Here is a 15,198-nt window from a genome sequence, read left to right on the forward strand (position 1 = left end):
AAATCCTTCTTTCAATTATTAAATTTCCTCCTGGGCTTTTTTATGGTGCTTATCACTATAATGTGTATATTACAGGCAGTCCTCGGACTTAGGACACGTTTTTCAAGAACCAATTGTGTCATAAGTCAAAACGTTGCAACTCGGAACCAATTTTCCTATAGGAAACAATGTTATAAATGGGGGATTGGTTCCTGAACCAAGGCCCGGTATCCTTGAACAAGTGGCATGCAACGGAGCTGCTCCAGCCTCCCTGACGAGCCACGGTTTTGCTCCACCCTGATGAGGTGGCAGGGCATGGCAGTGGCATGTGCCCCAGATCTGCTTGGTGCAGCAGTGGCTATGGGGAATTTTAGGGTAACTGCAGCCCCCCCATAGCCCCTGCTCTGCCACCCGCCCCATGCAGATCCAGGGGTATGTGCCCCCGCCATGCCCTGCAGCTGCCAACGCTCGGTGGAGCAAAACCATGGCTTGTCCGGGAGGCATGGGGAGGCTAAAGCATCTCTGTCGCTGCGCACTGCTTTACTGGGGCAGTGCAGTGCCTCCACCACGCACCCCCCTTCCCTACCTAAATGAGCGGCGGCAGGGCAGAGCCGTGGGATGTGGATTTGGATTACTTTTTTTTGTAATGAATTTTGGGTTACTTTTTTTAATCTGAAAATTGGGGATTATTTTAATCAGAGAAAACCAGGATCCCTGCTCATCAGATGCATTTATAAAACAGACAGCAACACCTGCCATGTTCAGAAGGTCTGATACTAGGATTCCCCTCGGATGGAGACTCTCCTTCACCATTTCCTTCCTTCTTTCCTCCAAGCAAGTTAGATAGTGGGCCCCGATTGGTGACACTTCTTTGCTGATTTGTTTTGCATAGAAAAAATGTTTAAATAACTTTGTATAGAGATTAAATACACCAACATTCTGTGCATAGTAAAATCAACATCAATCAACAACAATAAAGCAGGGTTCATACCCAGAGTAGTGTACAGGCAACCCCTGCTTAGAGCTCTTATTTGGTTCCAGAAAAAACCGAGCACTAAGCAAAACACCATTAAGTGAAACCAATTTTCCCATAGAAATGTAAATAAATATAATTTGTTCCCAAGGCTCCCCACTTGTACTATTAAAAAAAAACAAACCAACAATGAATTCAGACATCTAAATATATGTAAATAGTTTATTTAACACTTTGAAATAATGTTTAAAATTACAAAATAAAGTAATGAACTGTATGCACAGATACACTTTCACCTTTTGCTCTTTTGGCTTACTTCAGCACTCAGAATCAGGGCCGTCAGGATTAGTGTCAGTTTCAGTGGATTTTGAAGTGCTTGGCTGAGGATTTTGTTGAGGGGTGGCATCAGGGGTTAAAGCAGGAGTTGTGCATTTCATGAAGAAGGAATCCATTGATAGCTGCACTTTGGGCTTCTTCTTTTCATTGTAAAGCAGCCTGTAACAATTGACTTCATTGTTAACTCCCCTTGCAACTGCAGAACTGCGCTGCATGTCAGGGTCATTCTCATCAAAGTAGGAAAGAAAAGCTTCAAGATGTTTGAAAGCTTCAGCCATGCCTTTGCTGGTTAAGGCCCTTGCTGGTTGAACATCTTCCTTCTCTTCGTGGCTTCTCTGCTGTTCCATTTGAATGAGGTCCTCATTGCTCAATTCCTCCCTGTTGAAATCGATCAACTCCTGGATGTCCTCAGGCTCGAGTTCATCAAATCCAATTTTCCTTCCAAGCTCAACGATATTGTTCCGAATTGTCACCACTGGTTCCTCAAACTCTTGGGAATCCTGGACACAGTCTGCCCAAAGCTTTCGCCAGACACCATTCATTGTTTTGGAGGCAACTTCATCCCAGGCACTTGAAATGTTATCTATTGCCTTGCGGATATTATAGCCCTTCCAAAATTCTTTTAGGGTTGGAGCACCCTCTCCATCTGTAGCCCTGACAGCCTGGGCAAATGTTTTCCTTATGTAATAAGCCTTAAAGGCAGCAATGACACCCTGGTCCATTGGCTGTATGATGCAGGTGGTATTTCGGGGCAGGAAAACAACTTTAACATTATCACTGAGGTCATCAAGTGTGGTAGGATGCCCTGGTGCATTGTCTAAAATGAGAAGTGCCTTGTGGGACAGATTGTTCTCAGCACAATATTTCTCAACTGCAGGACAAAAATAATCCCTGAACCAACTCTGAAATACTGATATTGTGACCCAGGCCTTCTTATTAGACTTCCAAATGACCGGCAGACTGCTTTTAAGATGCCCCTTGAGAGCCCTGGGGTTTTCTGAGTGGTATACAAGCAATGGTTTCAATTTAAAGTCCCCTGCAGCATTACCACCAAGCAATAAAGTAAGTCGATCCTTGGACACCTTGAAACCTGGCATTGACTTCTCCTCCCTGAAAATGTAGGTCCTAGAAGGCATCCTCTTCCAGAAGAGGTCGGTCTCATCAGCGTTGAAAACTTGTTGAGGTGTATAACCCCCCTCCTCAATGATTTCTACAAGCTTATTTCTATAAGTGAAAGCTGCTTGGGTGTCAGCACTAGCAGCCTCCCCCTGAATAGAAACATTATGCAAGTTGCTGCGCCTCTTAAATCTTTCAAACCACCCCTTACTTGCAATAAAAGGCTCAGAAGCAGACCCCTGAGGTAATTTTTTCTGTAAATCATCATAAAGACTCTTAGCCTTCTTCTGAATAAGCAGCATACTCAAGGGCATACGGCGTTGAGTTGTATCCTCAATCCAAACACTTAACAGCCTCTCCATTTCTAACATGATTGGAGCCCTACTTCTACTGAGTTTCAAAGCATTCAAAGGAGTTACAATTCTACCACATTCTTTTATTTTGTCTTTATTTTTCAATATGGTCCTAACAGTTGATCCAGCCAAATTCAACGCTCTACAGACCTCATTCTGGCGTTCCCCTGCTTCAATTCGCTTCAGGACATCCAATTTAAGCTCCAGCGTTATGCTTTTGCGCTGTTTTTTCTCAGCACTTGCAGTCGCAGAGTCAGTTGCACGTTTCCGACTCATGATGATTGATTTCAACTCAAAAAACGAAGCAAGACAGAGACACAAGCACGTAAGAGCATGAAAGAGCACAGAGCACAATAGTTTTCGATGAAGCAAGATGGCGACGAGGCTGCGTGCTGCTGATGCTCCCTGCTTGATACCGAAACCCATGAGCGCCAAGTGAAACCAGGTATCAAAGTGAAATAAGCACTACCGTGAAATAGCGCTTATTAAAACACTGTTATGAGGGGTTTGCCTGTATCCTAAAGCATATTCATATGCAACTTTAAATCCAGCATTTCTTAACTTTGCAGTATTAGTCTTTGAAGATTTAGTGTTACGTGTGTGTGCATAATTCTGGAAACTACAAAATGTGTTTATCATTTACGTGACCTAGGCTCAAACTAACCCTCCTCCATGCACCTACATACTAGGTTAGGTTTGTGAACTCTGAATAACTCTGATCTATTAGTAAATTTTGAAGCTAAATATTCAAGAACTGCAGTGCCAAAAGTTAGAATCCATCAACTCTAATTCATGCCCAGATGTGAAAACTTAAACTGTTAACTTTTTGATCTGTGCCCAGTCTTTGAATCTGCACATCTCATTAAGAGACTGACAGGTTGTCAATTGTACCTGCAAGTTTGCAGGTGTAATAAGGCTGGACTGCAGCCTTCTGAAAACCTAGCCTCCCAACATGTGGCCCAGAAGATTGCTCATGGAAGACTACCTATGTTTCATCCACTAAATATTTTGTAGGGTGCTAAGAAATCACATCTTCCTTGGCAAATTCTAAATCATCCTAATAAGAAATTAGTGAGACTGGAATCCTCCAAGAACATTTCATTCACAAGCAGTAGTAAGCAAAGCAAAATATATATATAAACTAAATAAAATGTAATAGAAAAATAGAACGAAATATCTTTTTAAAAGATATTCAAATACATGTTTGTATTAAAACGCCAAAAAAAGAAATTAAAGGAGCCTACCTGTTTATTTTTGTAAGGAACAGAATAAATGACATCGTTGCTAAAGGTTTCGTTTCTTTTCTCTGTACCCTGATAGCTGGCTTCTGGCTCCTTTTCTATGTCTGAAAGATAAGTATCCATATCCTCGTCCTCACAAAAATTGCCTGACACTTCCAGAGACTGCACAGGTGATCTTTCACTCCCATCCCGCTTCCAATTGGGCCTGTAAGTGCAAAACACTTTAAAACACAAAATGTAAAGCTTGTTCTGATTTTTTAAAAGCTAATAAAGTAGAAACGTGTCAAACAATACATGAATCAGAGCTAACAGCAGATATCTAACACCAAAACCCAAGTTTCTTAACAGTAAAAAAAAGACTTTCAACGGTGTACATTCCTGTTTACACCCATGACACTTGGAATTAGGCACAAAAGCATATCTTCCCTTGTACATTAATGGAAATGCCAGAATGAAGACAGGACTGCTAGTACTACTGCATGGCATAGACTGTGAAGAATATAATATGACCTTGAGGAATTACCTGATGAATGACTTGAAGAATTCCCTAATGGGTAGTTTTCTGTATAAATGAAGTTTGGATGGTAGAAATCCAGAGTCAAAATTTTACTGCTGCCTGCAACTCTCCAAACCTTGTCTTTTGGAGGCTGCAACTATGACACTGACTTATGGGAAAATTAAAATGAAGGAGAAGAAACTGACAGGGCTTCTGGATTCAGTTTAGCACAGATAGGGGGAGGGGTGGAAATAAGTTTAAATGAGTGATGGTGCCAGTGACTCAGTTGATTCCGTAATTCATTCTCAGATTACATGTCTAATGAGTGACGCTGAAATAAAAAGTGTACGCTACCCCATTCTGAGCTCTGTGATGGTGGCATAGGGCTCAAAGCCTTCTTGTTCCAAACAAGTGGAATCACTCTCAGAGAGTGATCTCTGCCGAGGCTGAGGAATAGCAACAGTACGTCCAGTTAATGTTGTCACTAGAATAGCTGCTGCCAAGGCGGATCTAGAAGAGACCAAAATACAATGGTAAAATGAAACATTGATTTTTTTCCCTCCTCTCTATGGCTCAGCTTTTATTTGCATCTTTAAGTACCTTCACTAACTAAGCTACAGCAGACAAAGTTTAACGATCAAATAAGAACGTAGGGGACTTATTTAAGCCACAAAACCATAGAGACAATTAAGGCACAAACTCAGCTGTATTAAAATGCTGTAGAAATCAAAGGTAAAATGAGACTTGTGTCACATTTTCCTGTCTCACAAATGAAAATCCCCAACTCAAGCTGGATATATGAAACCAAGCGCAGAATTTATGATGCATATTCTACAGTATCAAGTGTTGACCCTAATGACAAGTGCTCCTGATAAATGATGAGTTGGAACACCAATGTCCAGATACTTAAGTCTGTAAGTCCCTTTTATTCTCTACTCCAATGCTTTTGCTATGCAATTTCATGCTGGTTAACTAATTTTGCAGGACTCTGAGCTAGAATAGGACAGTAGGATATGCCTGTTTTGGGGAGAAGATTCTGAAGTCAGATAAAATGAAGAGAAAGGAGACAATAGGATTAGAGAGTTTAAAACAAAACAAAAAAAACCCAAGTAAGAATCATGATAGGAACCACTCTTAATGAGACCAGAGGAGGAGAAAGGAGTTAGGATTGCCTAGGACAGGGGTGGGCAAAATGTGACCCGCGGGCTGGATGCGGCCCACCAGGTCATTATATCTGGCCTGCAGGGCCCCTAAAAAAATTTAGAAAATTAATATTTAGCTGCCCCTGGCTACCTGTCATGTGGCCCTTGATGGCTTGCCAAAACTCAGTAAGTGATCCTCTGCCTGAAATAATTGCCCGACCCTGGTCTAGGAACATACTACACATGGGAGGGAAACTGGAAAGTGACCAGGAGCCAAGAGGAACACATAGAAAAGAAAGAGAAAATGTAAAAAGAAATTAAACATGGCAGTCACTTTTATTCTATGCAGTGTCCTGGCTGTAGGTGGTTAAGTCAAAGGGCAGTAGAAGTTGGGAGAAGAGTAGAGATTGTTCATGGTTTTTTCTCTCATGCCTACTTAAGATATTTTTTTTTTAAATATACATTTTTCCCATTTGACAAAAGGCCACTTAAAGATTTTCAGGTTGCGGCATCATTCTTTTAAAGTTACGCCTGACGAAAACCTTGGCGTAGTAAAGTAGGGAACTTTTTCTATTTTTGTTCTAATTTTTTTTTCATTTTGTTCTTAAATTAGATGTATTACATTGTTGTCACATAGCTTTTTTTATGATTTCTAATTTGAGATTGTGGTTAAAATAACTGCAAACATTTGCAACCGTTTGAAAGGAAATCTTACTTTATGCCTCAAAAAGGCTTTTTCCCAAAGAAGAGCTAATGAGAGAGAGAATATCCATGCTTCATTTAATGTCACTTAAATACTATACTGTTATAATGGGAGCCCTAATAACAAAGTAATCCTAGCCATTTGATAGGCAGAGCTCATTTATCTTGGTTATAAAATAAATTAACAAGTGTTTCATAATATGGGTCCTGTTGGTGGTAATGAGTAAACAAAAATGTACCTGGATTGGACAGGTAATCAAAAGATTAAATTTAATTACAGGACCTCTCTCTCTCTCAACTCATTGCTCAAACTGCGTGTACACTTGACATGTATGGAGTTATGCCTCTTTACATTTGGAGTGAATTTAAATAAATGCTCTGATCCTGCAAACACAAAAGTTAGGAGCCCCCAAAAAACTCCTTGTGTGTATATATATGTACATGCTTCTGGAGAGGGCCTCATTCTTTACAATATAAGCTGACTTGTGCAGTTAGTCTTAGTTAGGGCTTGTTTAAACAACATAATGGGAACTTTTTCTGTGTGGAAGCACCAGCATTAGGTTCTTAAAGTTAAAGGCATTTGACTTTTTGTTTTGGGATGCTGGATGGGTTGTAGGTCTTCAATATCTACATCCTGTTTTCTGGAAACAGTCTTTAAATAAAATGGCAACTTTTATAAAGTCTTATTGTACTCCAATTACACATTAATGCATACCAAAGTTTAAAACCAATGTGCCTGGAGTTTCTGATATAGTATCTTTCATCCTCATATAGTAAAATATGAAATAATACAATCTCTGCCCCTCTTGGTAATCAAACCAACATTAGACCCATCTTACACGGCATTTTCACAGGTAATTTCTCAGTGATTTTGCAACAGGAGTTACGTATATATTAGTCTATAAGATATGGGTCTAATTATTAAGAGTACTTGAGAAGATGAGAAGTGTATAGATAGTAGCAGTTTGAATAAACATATTATCCCATACAGAAAATATTCTAATTAGGAAAAGGTTTAGGTAAGAACTACAGCAAAGAAGTTAAACTATTCTAATCATATGGTTCTACTGTTTACTGTTATTATGAAACTTAAGATGCAAAATAAAAAAACACAACTTTAAAACCTACCTGGGCCTCTCTGGAGAAGGGTTTGGACTACGAGGGGGAGGGGTGCGGGGAACTGCAGGTTTAGGAGCTATGGTAGCAGCAGGGACCAGGCCATGAGCTATATGTTTCTAAACAATTTAAAACAAAGTTAGTTGGCAATGACTTGAAGGATCACAATGAAGTTACACAAAACTGTGAACATGCATAAAAACTAACTATACAAAGTAACATAAAAGGGAAGAACATTTACATGCAAATTAATGTGCACAAATGAGTTGGTTCCAAGTACGGCAATTTTAGGAATGTATTAAGAGATGCTGACACTGGTTAGAGATCTGCGATTCATCCAAGACCAAAACCAGGTTCTTCCATGACCTTTTAGTCCACAAAAATGAGTTTCTAAACTACAGACTTCCCTTAAAGCCCACTCTTGTGCGTGACAGAGGGGCAGTGGTACTAAAAGGACCAGCTTCTATCAGTTTAAATCCTGCTTTCCCAAGAATACCACAATCTGATCCTCCCTCTGGTGGGACTACAGAGGACATAAACTGCAGTGTTTATCTGTCAGTTGGTCACAGAGAGAACAACATGAAAAGATATGCAGGTTTCCCTTGATTTATGCGGTACATGCATTCCCAGAAAACTGTGCATAAACTGAATTTGCATAAAGGGAACCCAGTTTATAATGTAAGAAATAGGAATACGTTCCCGCAATGGTGAAAGAGGGAGGGAGTAAGGCTGGGACTAGGGAAGGAAGCGGGGGGAGGGGGGAATCGGCGCAGCCCATCCACTGCTCCTGGGGCTGCAGCAGGGAGCAAAGCAGAGGGAACTATCAGTGGGTGTGGGGCGCACGTCGGGGGGCGTGCAGCTCTTGCTGCTACGTGCACCCTGGGAGGCTATGGGCTGGGAGGCTGCACCAGGTTCTTACCGGGGGACACATGCCCCCAGATCTGTGCGTGGGAGGAAAACAGCCTGCCGCTGCGGGCTGGGGGCAGCACCAGGCTCTTCCCAGTGCTCAGGGTGGGTGGCACGGCCGAGAGGGGGGCTACTGCCATCCCAAAATTTGCCACAGCACCCCCCAACCTGCCCTTCCAGTCCCTCCGCCAAGCGCTGGCAAGAGCCTAGTGCCACTGCTTGCTGCAGCAGCAGTGTGTTGTTGTCCCGCGTGCAGATCCAGGGGCATGTACCCCCCCAGAAAGAGCCCAGCACAGCCCTCCTGGGGCACAGGTAGCAGCAAGAGCCACGCCCCCCATCCCATGCCTGCACTGACAGTTCCCTCCGCTTTGCTCCCTGCTGCAGCCCCAGCCCTCCGCTTCTACCCATTCACCCCAGCCTGCTGCAGTGGCCCCAGGAGCAGCCGACGCCAGCTACCTGCAGCCCCGAACCCCCCAGGGCTCCACTTATCCCCACTCACCCCAGCTTCTGGTGCAGCAGACTCGGGAGCAGCTGACACCACCTGCTTGCACCACAGCACGGCACAGCCCAGGAGCTGGGGTGAGTGGGGACAGGCAGAGCCCCAGGGGGTTGAGGGCACAGTGCAGCCCAACAGCTACAGGTAGCTGGTGTCAGCCACTCCCAGAGCAACTGCAGCAGGGGCAGGGATGAGTGGGGTCCTGGCCCCATGGCCCTTTCCCCTCTCCTCACAGACTTACCTGCTGGGGGGGGGGCACCTATGCCAAACACGTAAGAGTGAATTTACCTCTTACATAACAAATGTTGAGTATAAGAAGGGTCATCGCATAAGAGCAAATTCACATATACAAAACCCACATAAATTGAGGGAAACCTGTAGTAATTTCTTCCTCTATCTTACTTTCAAACTAAATTTTGATTAATATAAGTGGTAGGGGAACGTTACTATTATCTATAACCTACTTTCATGAAGTGTTGCCATACGATAGCATAACACTTTTTTTGTTGTTGTTGAGGATTAAAGCCATCAACTCCCCAGGTCTATGACATGGGATTTGCCACGTCAAACTTAAGATCCTATCCTTGGAGCGAGACTCGCTAGTCTGGGGGAACGGGATCATTTTCTGCCACAAACAGCTTTCCCTTTCTTTGCGGTGGAAGTAAAACGCCAGGCACGCAAATTGGGAAGGCAGCGGTACAAACTGACTCGACGCACAACCCTATGCCACCGCACCGCAACAGCTTTCTCTTTCTTCCACGTTCTTCAGCAGCTGCCGCCGTCTCCAGAAATACTGGTCGATTTATATCCGGCATCTGAGCCCGCACCCATCCTTCTGCTTCAGCGAAATGATTGAAAAGGGGCTGACCGCGGAGGCCTCCATAGGACCAGTGGGATATGAAAGGGAGGGTGACAAGCGAGACAGCACCCTGCACTGCCAGACTGCACTGCTCAGTTGCTGGTTTTTATTCCGCTAGCCAAAAAAGTGAGTGCATGCAATAATAATAATAATAATAATAACAACGATGATGTGGTGTCTGTGTGACTCAGGAGGCCGCGAGTGCAGTGCAGTCAGGGCTGGCTCGGGTCCCCTCATCCCTAACACCGCGATGACAAGTAGCTGGTTCCCCCCCGCCCCGGGACCAGGCGCCCGCGGCTCCGCCCGCTGCACGTGCCGCCCCCAGCCCGGGACAGGGACCGCGCGGGACAACACTCACAAACGGGCCTTTCCGGCCTCTCCTGAAACTCAGCGCCATGAGCTCAGGCGGGGGGGGAGGCTGCAGCCACCAACCGCCACCGCCGCCACCTTCTCCTCCTCCTCCTCCTCAGACGCTTTCCCCCCCGCCCCTCACAACCGGCTTCGCAACAAGCGCACGCCAGATTGGCTGCAGCTTTCCCTTCCTCCAATCAGCGCTCACCTTACTCCCTCCGCCTTTCACCTTAGCAACCTGCCGTTAGAGAGTGCCGCTTCCGCACTCCGCGGTCTCCATTGGCCGGCGGGGGTGAGGGTGAGGTTCGAGTCCCATTGGTAGGCGCCCGTGTCAGTCACGGGGCCTGGGGGAGGGGGCGGTAACGCAACGTGGGGCGCCGCGTGCTGATTGGACGCTGCCCCCACGCGCCGCCGCGGGAGTTTCAATGGCCGCAGGGGTGTCGGTGCGCGCGGGGGCGGCGGGGGTCCCCTACGGGCACGTGGTCGGCAGCGAGAAGTGGAGGGGCTCGCGGCTGGTGCGGGGGCTGCAAGGTCCGGCCACGGTGGCAGTGGGCAGCTGGGCCCTCGGGAGGGGGGTTGATCTGGGGCTCTAGCTGCCTGAGCCGCCGGGTTCAATAGCAGCCTTCAGCTCCCTAAAGCGGGGCTACAGAGAGGATGGAGCTGGACTGTTCTCAGTGATGACCGAATAAGGAGCAATGGTCCCAGGTTGCAGCAAGGGAAGTTTAGGCTAGATATTACGAAGAATTTTCTCACTAGGAGGGTAGTAAAGCGCTGGAGCAGGTACCCAGAGAGGTCATAGACTCTCCATCCTTGGTTTTCAAGACTCGGCTAGACAAAGCCTTGGCTGGGATGATCTAGTTGGGGCTGGTCCTGCTTTGAGCAGGCAGTTAGACTAGGTGTGACCTCCTGAGGTCCCTTCCCACCCTCGTTTTCTACAACTCTGTGCGTGCTTTGCAGGGCCGGTGCGGCTGATCCTGGAGGAGGACCTGGCTCTGGTAGATTTCCACCTGCCCCATGGTACCTGTGTCCTGTACGTGTCTGAAGCCGATGTGGTGGCGGGAAATGGCTTCCGAAGACGCCTGGCCCAGTTCAGGAGTGTGAGTGCCCACCCGCTCTTTTGGGAGGGGCAACAACACTGGTCCTGTCTGTCATCCTGCCCTTCCCTGCCGCTCTGGGCCCCAAGTTGTCTAGCCTGAAGCTTTTCCTGAGGAGCCCCAAGCTCTGGTGATGATTTGTGTGTGTCTGCAAAGGCAGCACTTCTTTCCCAGCCTGGTGTGAGGCTGCACTGGACACCCTCCACCTCTGTAGTGCAGACTCCACTGCAAGCTTCACGTTTCTCATCTGAGACGTGCCAGCGCTGCCCACAAAACACTCCCAGGCCTGGGGCAAGTTCCTGGGTAGGGCTCGGCTCCCCTCCCCTCCCCTCTCCTCCCCTGCTCTGCCCTACCTCCTCATGCTCATGGTGCTGTTTGGCAGCTGCTGAACTTGGCATTGTGGCCAGTTTGGGTTGTGTAGTGAGTGAAGTGAGGGGAACAGAGCTGGGTCGTGGCTCTGGCAGGGAAAATAGGAAGCTTCGTGGAAAAGCCGTTTGTGACCCATTTGCTGCTGCTGCTTTCCTCCGTTCGAAGGCCAGCAATCTGAATGGGATCGTGATGGTGGAGAGGACCACAACAAGCGATCAGTACTTTCCAGCTATGCAGAACTTTGTCGTACTGGAGCTTGGCATGACATTGCTCCCCGTGGCCAACCAGGAGGAAGCCTCGCAGCTTATTATCCAGCTAGTAAGTGCTGCTTCCTGCACTACTGGGGAAACACCAGTCAGATTAAAAACGTATCATTGCTGTCTCTAGACTGAGCAGTATGCTGTCCCTTCCGCTTCCTCCATGCTTTCATTGCTGGTTGGCGTATTGAATGTGGCGTGGAGGTATCATAGCACTCTCCCGCCAGCATAGGAGTGAGGTGCCAAACTTGAGACCATCACTCAGGTTCCTTCGTGTGGCCTTGAAGATTCATAGATTGTAGAGTCGGAAGGGACCACAATGGATCATCGTGTCCGACCCCCTGCCAGGAAAGAGGACTGAGGTCAGATGACCCCAGCCAGGTGACTATCCAGCCTCTTGAAGACCTCCAAGCTAAGTGATAGCACCACCTCTCTTGGAAACCCATTCCAGATCCTGTCCACCCTTACTGTGAAAAATTTCTTCCTAAATCCACTCTCAACTAGTTTACACCCATTATTCCTAGTCACTCCCTGGGGTGCCTTAGTAAACAGCGCATCCCCTATTCCCCGTTGACCTCCCCTAATAAATTTATAGGCGGCCACAAGATCTCCCTTCAGCCGTCTCTTGTGAAGGCTGAAGAGATTCAGCTCTCTCAACCTCCCTGTGTAGGGTCTATCATGAAGGCCACTAATCATGCGAGTGGCCCTCCTCTGGACCCTCTCCAGATTCTCCGCATCCCTCTTGAAGTGTGGCACCCAAAACCGGACACAGTACTCCAACTGCGGCCTGACCAGTGCTGCATAGAGGGGGAGCATCACCTCCTTTGATCTATTAGTCATGCACCTGCTAATGCACGACAAGGTGTGATTGGCCTTGTTGATGGCCTCGTTACACTGCCAGCTCATGTTCATCTTGGAGTCAGTTATGACTCCAAGATCCCTCTCTGCCTCCAAGCTGCTGATTAGTGCTGTTGAAATGTGCTAGAAGGTTTCTTTGAAGTCTGATCCATTCACTGTAGGAGCTTTAAGTCCTCAAAAAGTAGGAAACTTTGAAGGAGACCCCCTTTAAGATCTGGTACTGTCATTCTATTTCCATCTGCTTTATTCTTTTATCTGTTTTCTGATGCTGAGGGAAACAAAGCAGATGGTGGGACTAGGAGGCTAATTCAGGAGGCCTGTTGGAAAACATTTTTATGAGGCTTGGCTGGTCTGTCTAAAGCAGCAGTCCATGCTTGCCACGATGAGTGCTTGATCAGTTCGTTTAATTGCTTTCCCGTCAGCAAAGTGAGGAAGTGCAGTCAATAAAGGACAGGAGAGACCAGTCTCAGCTGGAGAAACTTTGAGCAGAGCCTAATGAATGATAGCCTCAATAGAGAAGATGCAGTTTTGGGGACTGGTAGAGCATGCATCTCCATAGTCTAGTGGTGAGGAGACTCCCCTGGTACAAGGAGACCTGCTCTGTTATCTGCTCTAGTGAATATTTAAGAATTCCTTGTGAAGCTGAACATCTCAGTGGGAAAGACTGACCAGCCCACTCCTAGAGGGTTGGAGCTCAGGTGGCCAGGGCACTTACTGGGAGGAGGACAGGAAGGATTTCCTTGGGAACAGGAAGGATTTGAACCTGACTCTTCTAGCTGAGGGCTATAATCAGGGATCCTGGTTTTCTCCAATACAAAAAAAATCCCCAATTTTCAGATTTTAAAAAGTTCCCTGGTTATAACCTGGGGAAGGGGAAGCATCAGCCCTTGCTCTTTCTCTCTAACTCCCTACAATCTGTTTGATAAAAGATATGGCTTAGTTCTAGGAAGCAGTTTACAAGCTGTGCCTGATTTTTCAGGAAGGCTGGGAAACTCCCTCTTCAATTTGAATGAAATGATTTGATGAAAGCAAAATCTGTCCCTCACTAGAGGGAGCTCTGCCTCTGCTTCTGTGTTTCAGGTCCATGAGCAAAGCAAGGATCGCACTAGTAACCCCTTTCTTCGTAAGCAGTGTTCCCAGCTCACCCACGCATCCATACTTCGGACGGTCCAGCAGATTCCAGGTGTTGGGAAAACAAAAGCTCTACTTCTCTTGCAGCGATTTGGAAGCATCCACCAGCTCTGCAATGCGTCTGTTCAAGAGCTTGAGCAAGTAGTGGGACAAACAGTAGCACAACAAATTTATGCTTTTTTCACACAGACAAATTAACATTTGCTTGCTGCTGTCACAGACAGATGCAAGTGCTCTCTGTTTTGGATGGGGCTGTTATGCATTCAAAGTGGGATTGAATTTTTTTTTTTAAACTCTGTTTTTGTTTATTGCCATCTAGCACGCATGCTGTGGGGTCATTGTCACCCCTGATCTGCAACTGGAGAGATGAGCAGGGATTTAGAGATTTTACTTGGTTCATGTTACCACTGGTCTAACCACACTTATCTGGTCTTGATCTTATACTAGGGGGACAGGTAGACATCTTGCAGGGTAGAAAAATGTATGGAGTGCTAGGAAGTGTGGGATGTGCCCTTCCATGAACAGAAGGCCAAAAAAGTGATACTTTCATTTATCTTGGCAAGCAGTGTATTTTGGTCTATCTAGCTGTTTTGTTTGCTTGCTTTGTAAGGATAAACTGTAGGATACTCATTTTGCATTTAATAACAATGGAGAAGATCAGTTATGCTCAGAGACCTATAAGTAATAAAGAATTGTTGTGCTGAAGAGAGTGATACCTGATCTTGACAAATTGTACTCCTTGTGGTAGTCAGTGTTCTAAGGTTTAGCGATCCGTGAGCAATCCTGGCTGGGAGTGCACGGGTATCTGCATGCCCGTCCCCACTCCTGCAGCAGCCTGTGGCCAGGGTGGGGTGGGTGGTGAGTGGCCGGACACAAAGCTGGTGGCAGTGGCGGGGAGAGCGGTGGTGCCCCCTTGCTATGGCACAGGATGCCCCTGCCCCCCCCAGCTGGTGCCCAGGGGCCGTGGCCCATCACCGTCCCACCCCCGGTCAGTACGCCACCATGCATAGCATTAAAAAGTTATTGTGCGGCTTGATTTTCTTTATTGTCTGCAACTGCGCATGTACGCAGCTTAGAGGGAACACTGGTGGTGGTAACCTTTTAGAATGGCTTGAGGTAAGAGGAACAGAAAGCAGCAAATGGGGCACAGTAGCTAGGGTGAACATAGCTTGCTGGTCAGGGAGACCAAATGGTGTGTAAATCCCCTAATTGTAATAATTTTTAATGTATTGTGAAACATATATTAAATTATACTGTATCCTGCCCCAAAAGAAGAACAACAGTATTACAAATTCTTAGGGTATGTATTTCAAAAGAGAAGTTCAAGTGCCTTAAAACTACCAAAATTGAAGTTGCTGTAGGAATTATCTGTACAGCAGTAGTGATGAAATATAAAACTAACCTATTTTTTATGGGGCTGTAA

At 46.1% G+C, this 15,198-nt stretch overlaps 2 protein-coding genes across 9 annotated transcripts in view; one reads left to right on the forward strand and one right to left on the reverse strand.

Annotated features, from left to right (window-relative positions):
• CEP89 (centrosomal protein 89) overlaps window positions 1-10,193 on the reverse strand; it is a 105,329-nt gene extending 95,136 nt beyond the window's left edge. For 3 of the 7 annotated variants that reach the window (XM_059713854.1, XM_059713856.1, XM_059713857.1), the window contains exons 1-4: window positions 10,074-10,192; window positions 7,467-7,573; window positions 4,849-5,004; window positions 4,002-4,203 (exon numbers count right to left, since the gene is read on the reverse strand). In XM_059713854.1, coding sequence (XP_059569837.1) covers window positions 4,002-4,203; window positions 4,849-5,004; window positions 7,467-7,573; window positions 10,074-10,112 — 504 coding nt within the window. In that variant the 5' untranslated portion in view covers window positions 10,113-10,192. Of the gene's footprint in view, window positions 1-1,146; window positions 3,049-4,001; window positions 4,204-4,848; window positions 5,005-7,466; window positions 7,574-10,073 lie in introns of those variants that run through there. The other 4 variants (XM_014595596.3, XM_019492921.2, XM_019492919.2 and 1 more) reach the window with 3 other exon arrangements.
• Window positions 10,194-10,348: 155 nt separating this feature from the next.
• On the forward strand, window positions 10,349-14,480 carry FAAP24 (FA core complex associated protein 24). 2 transcript variants are annotated; one of them, XM_019492930.2, is made up of 4 exons: window positions 10,349-10,364; window positions 11,024-11,163; window positions 11,695-11,847; window positions 13,725-14,480. In XM_019492930.2, exons 3-4 carry the CDS (start codon window positions 11,719-11,721, stop codon window positions 13,971-13,973), a joined length of 378 nt encoding a protein of 125 aa, XP_019348475.1. In that variant the 5' UTR covers window positions 10,349-10,364; window positions 11,024-11,163; window positions 11,695-11,718; the 3' UTR covers window positions 13,974-14,480. The 2 variants fall into 2 exon arrangements, with proteins under 2 accessions (XP_019348475.1, XP_014451048.1); XM_014595562.3 differs by lacking the exon at window positions 10,349-10,364 and adding an exon at window positions 10,450-10,597.
• Window positions 14,481-15,198: the final 718 nt, after the last annotated feature.

Source organism: Alligator mississippiensis, chromosome 10 (genome assembly GCF_030867095.1).
Source record: "Alligator mississippiensis isolate rAllMis1 chromosome 10, rAllMis1, whole genome shotgun sequence".
Lineage (NCBI taxonomy): Eukaryota > Metazoa > Chordata > Crocodylia > Alligatoridae > Alligator > Alligator mississippiensis.

What these genes read in the sequence shown, in the direction of transcription:
- FAAP24 (XM_014595562.3), top strand. Translation starts at nt 10,492, where the DNA reads ATGGCCGCAGGGGTGTCGGTGCGCGCGGGGGCGGCGGGGGTCCCCTAC. An exon ending in GCCTGGCCCAGTTCAGGAGT is followed by an intron (nt 11,164 to 11,694) that starts GTGAGTGCCCAC and finishes CTCCGTTCGAAG; the next exon opens with GCCAGCAATCTGAATGGGAT. An exon ending in CGCAGCTTATTATCCAGCTA is followed by an intron (nt 11,848 to 13,724) that starts GTAAGTGCTGCT and finishes TCTGTGTTTCAG; the next exon opens with GTCCATGAGCAAAGCAAGGA.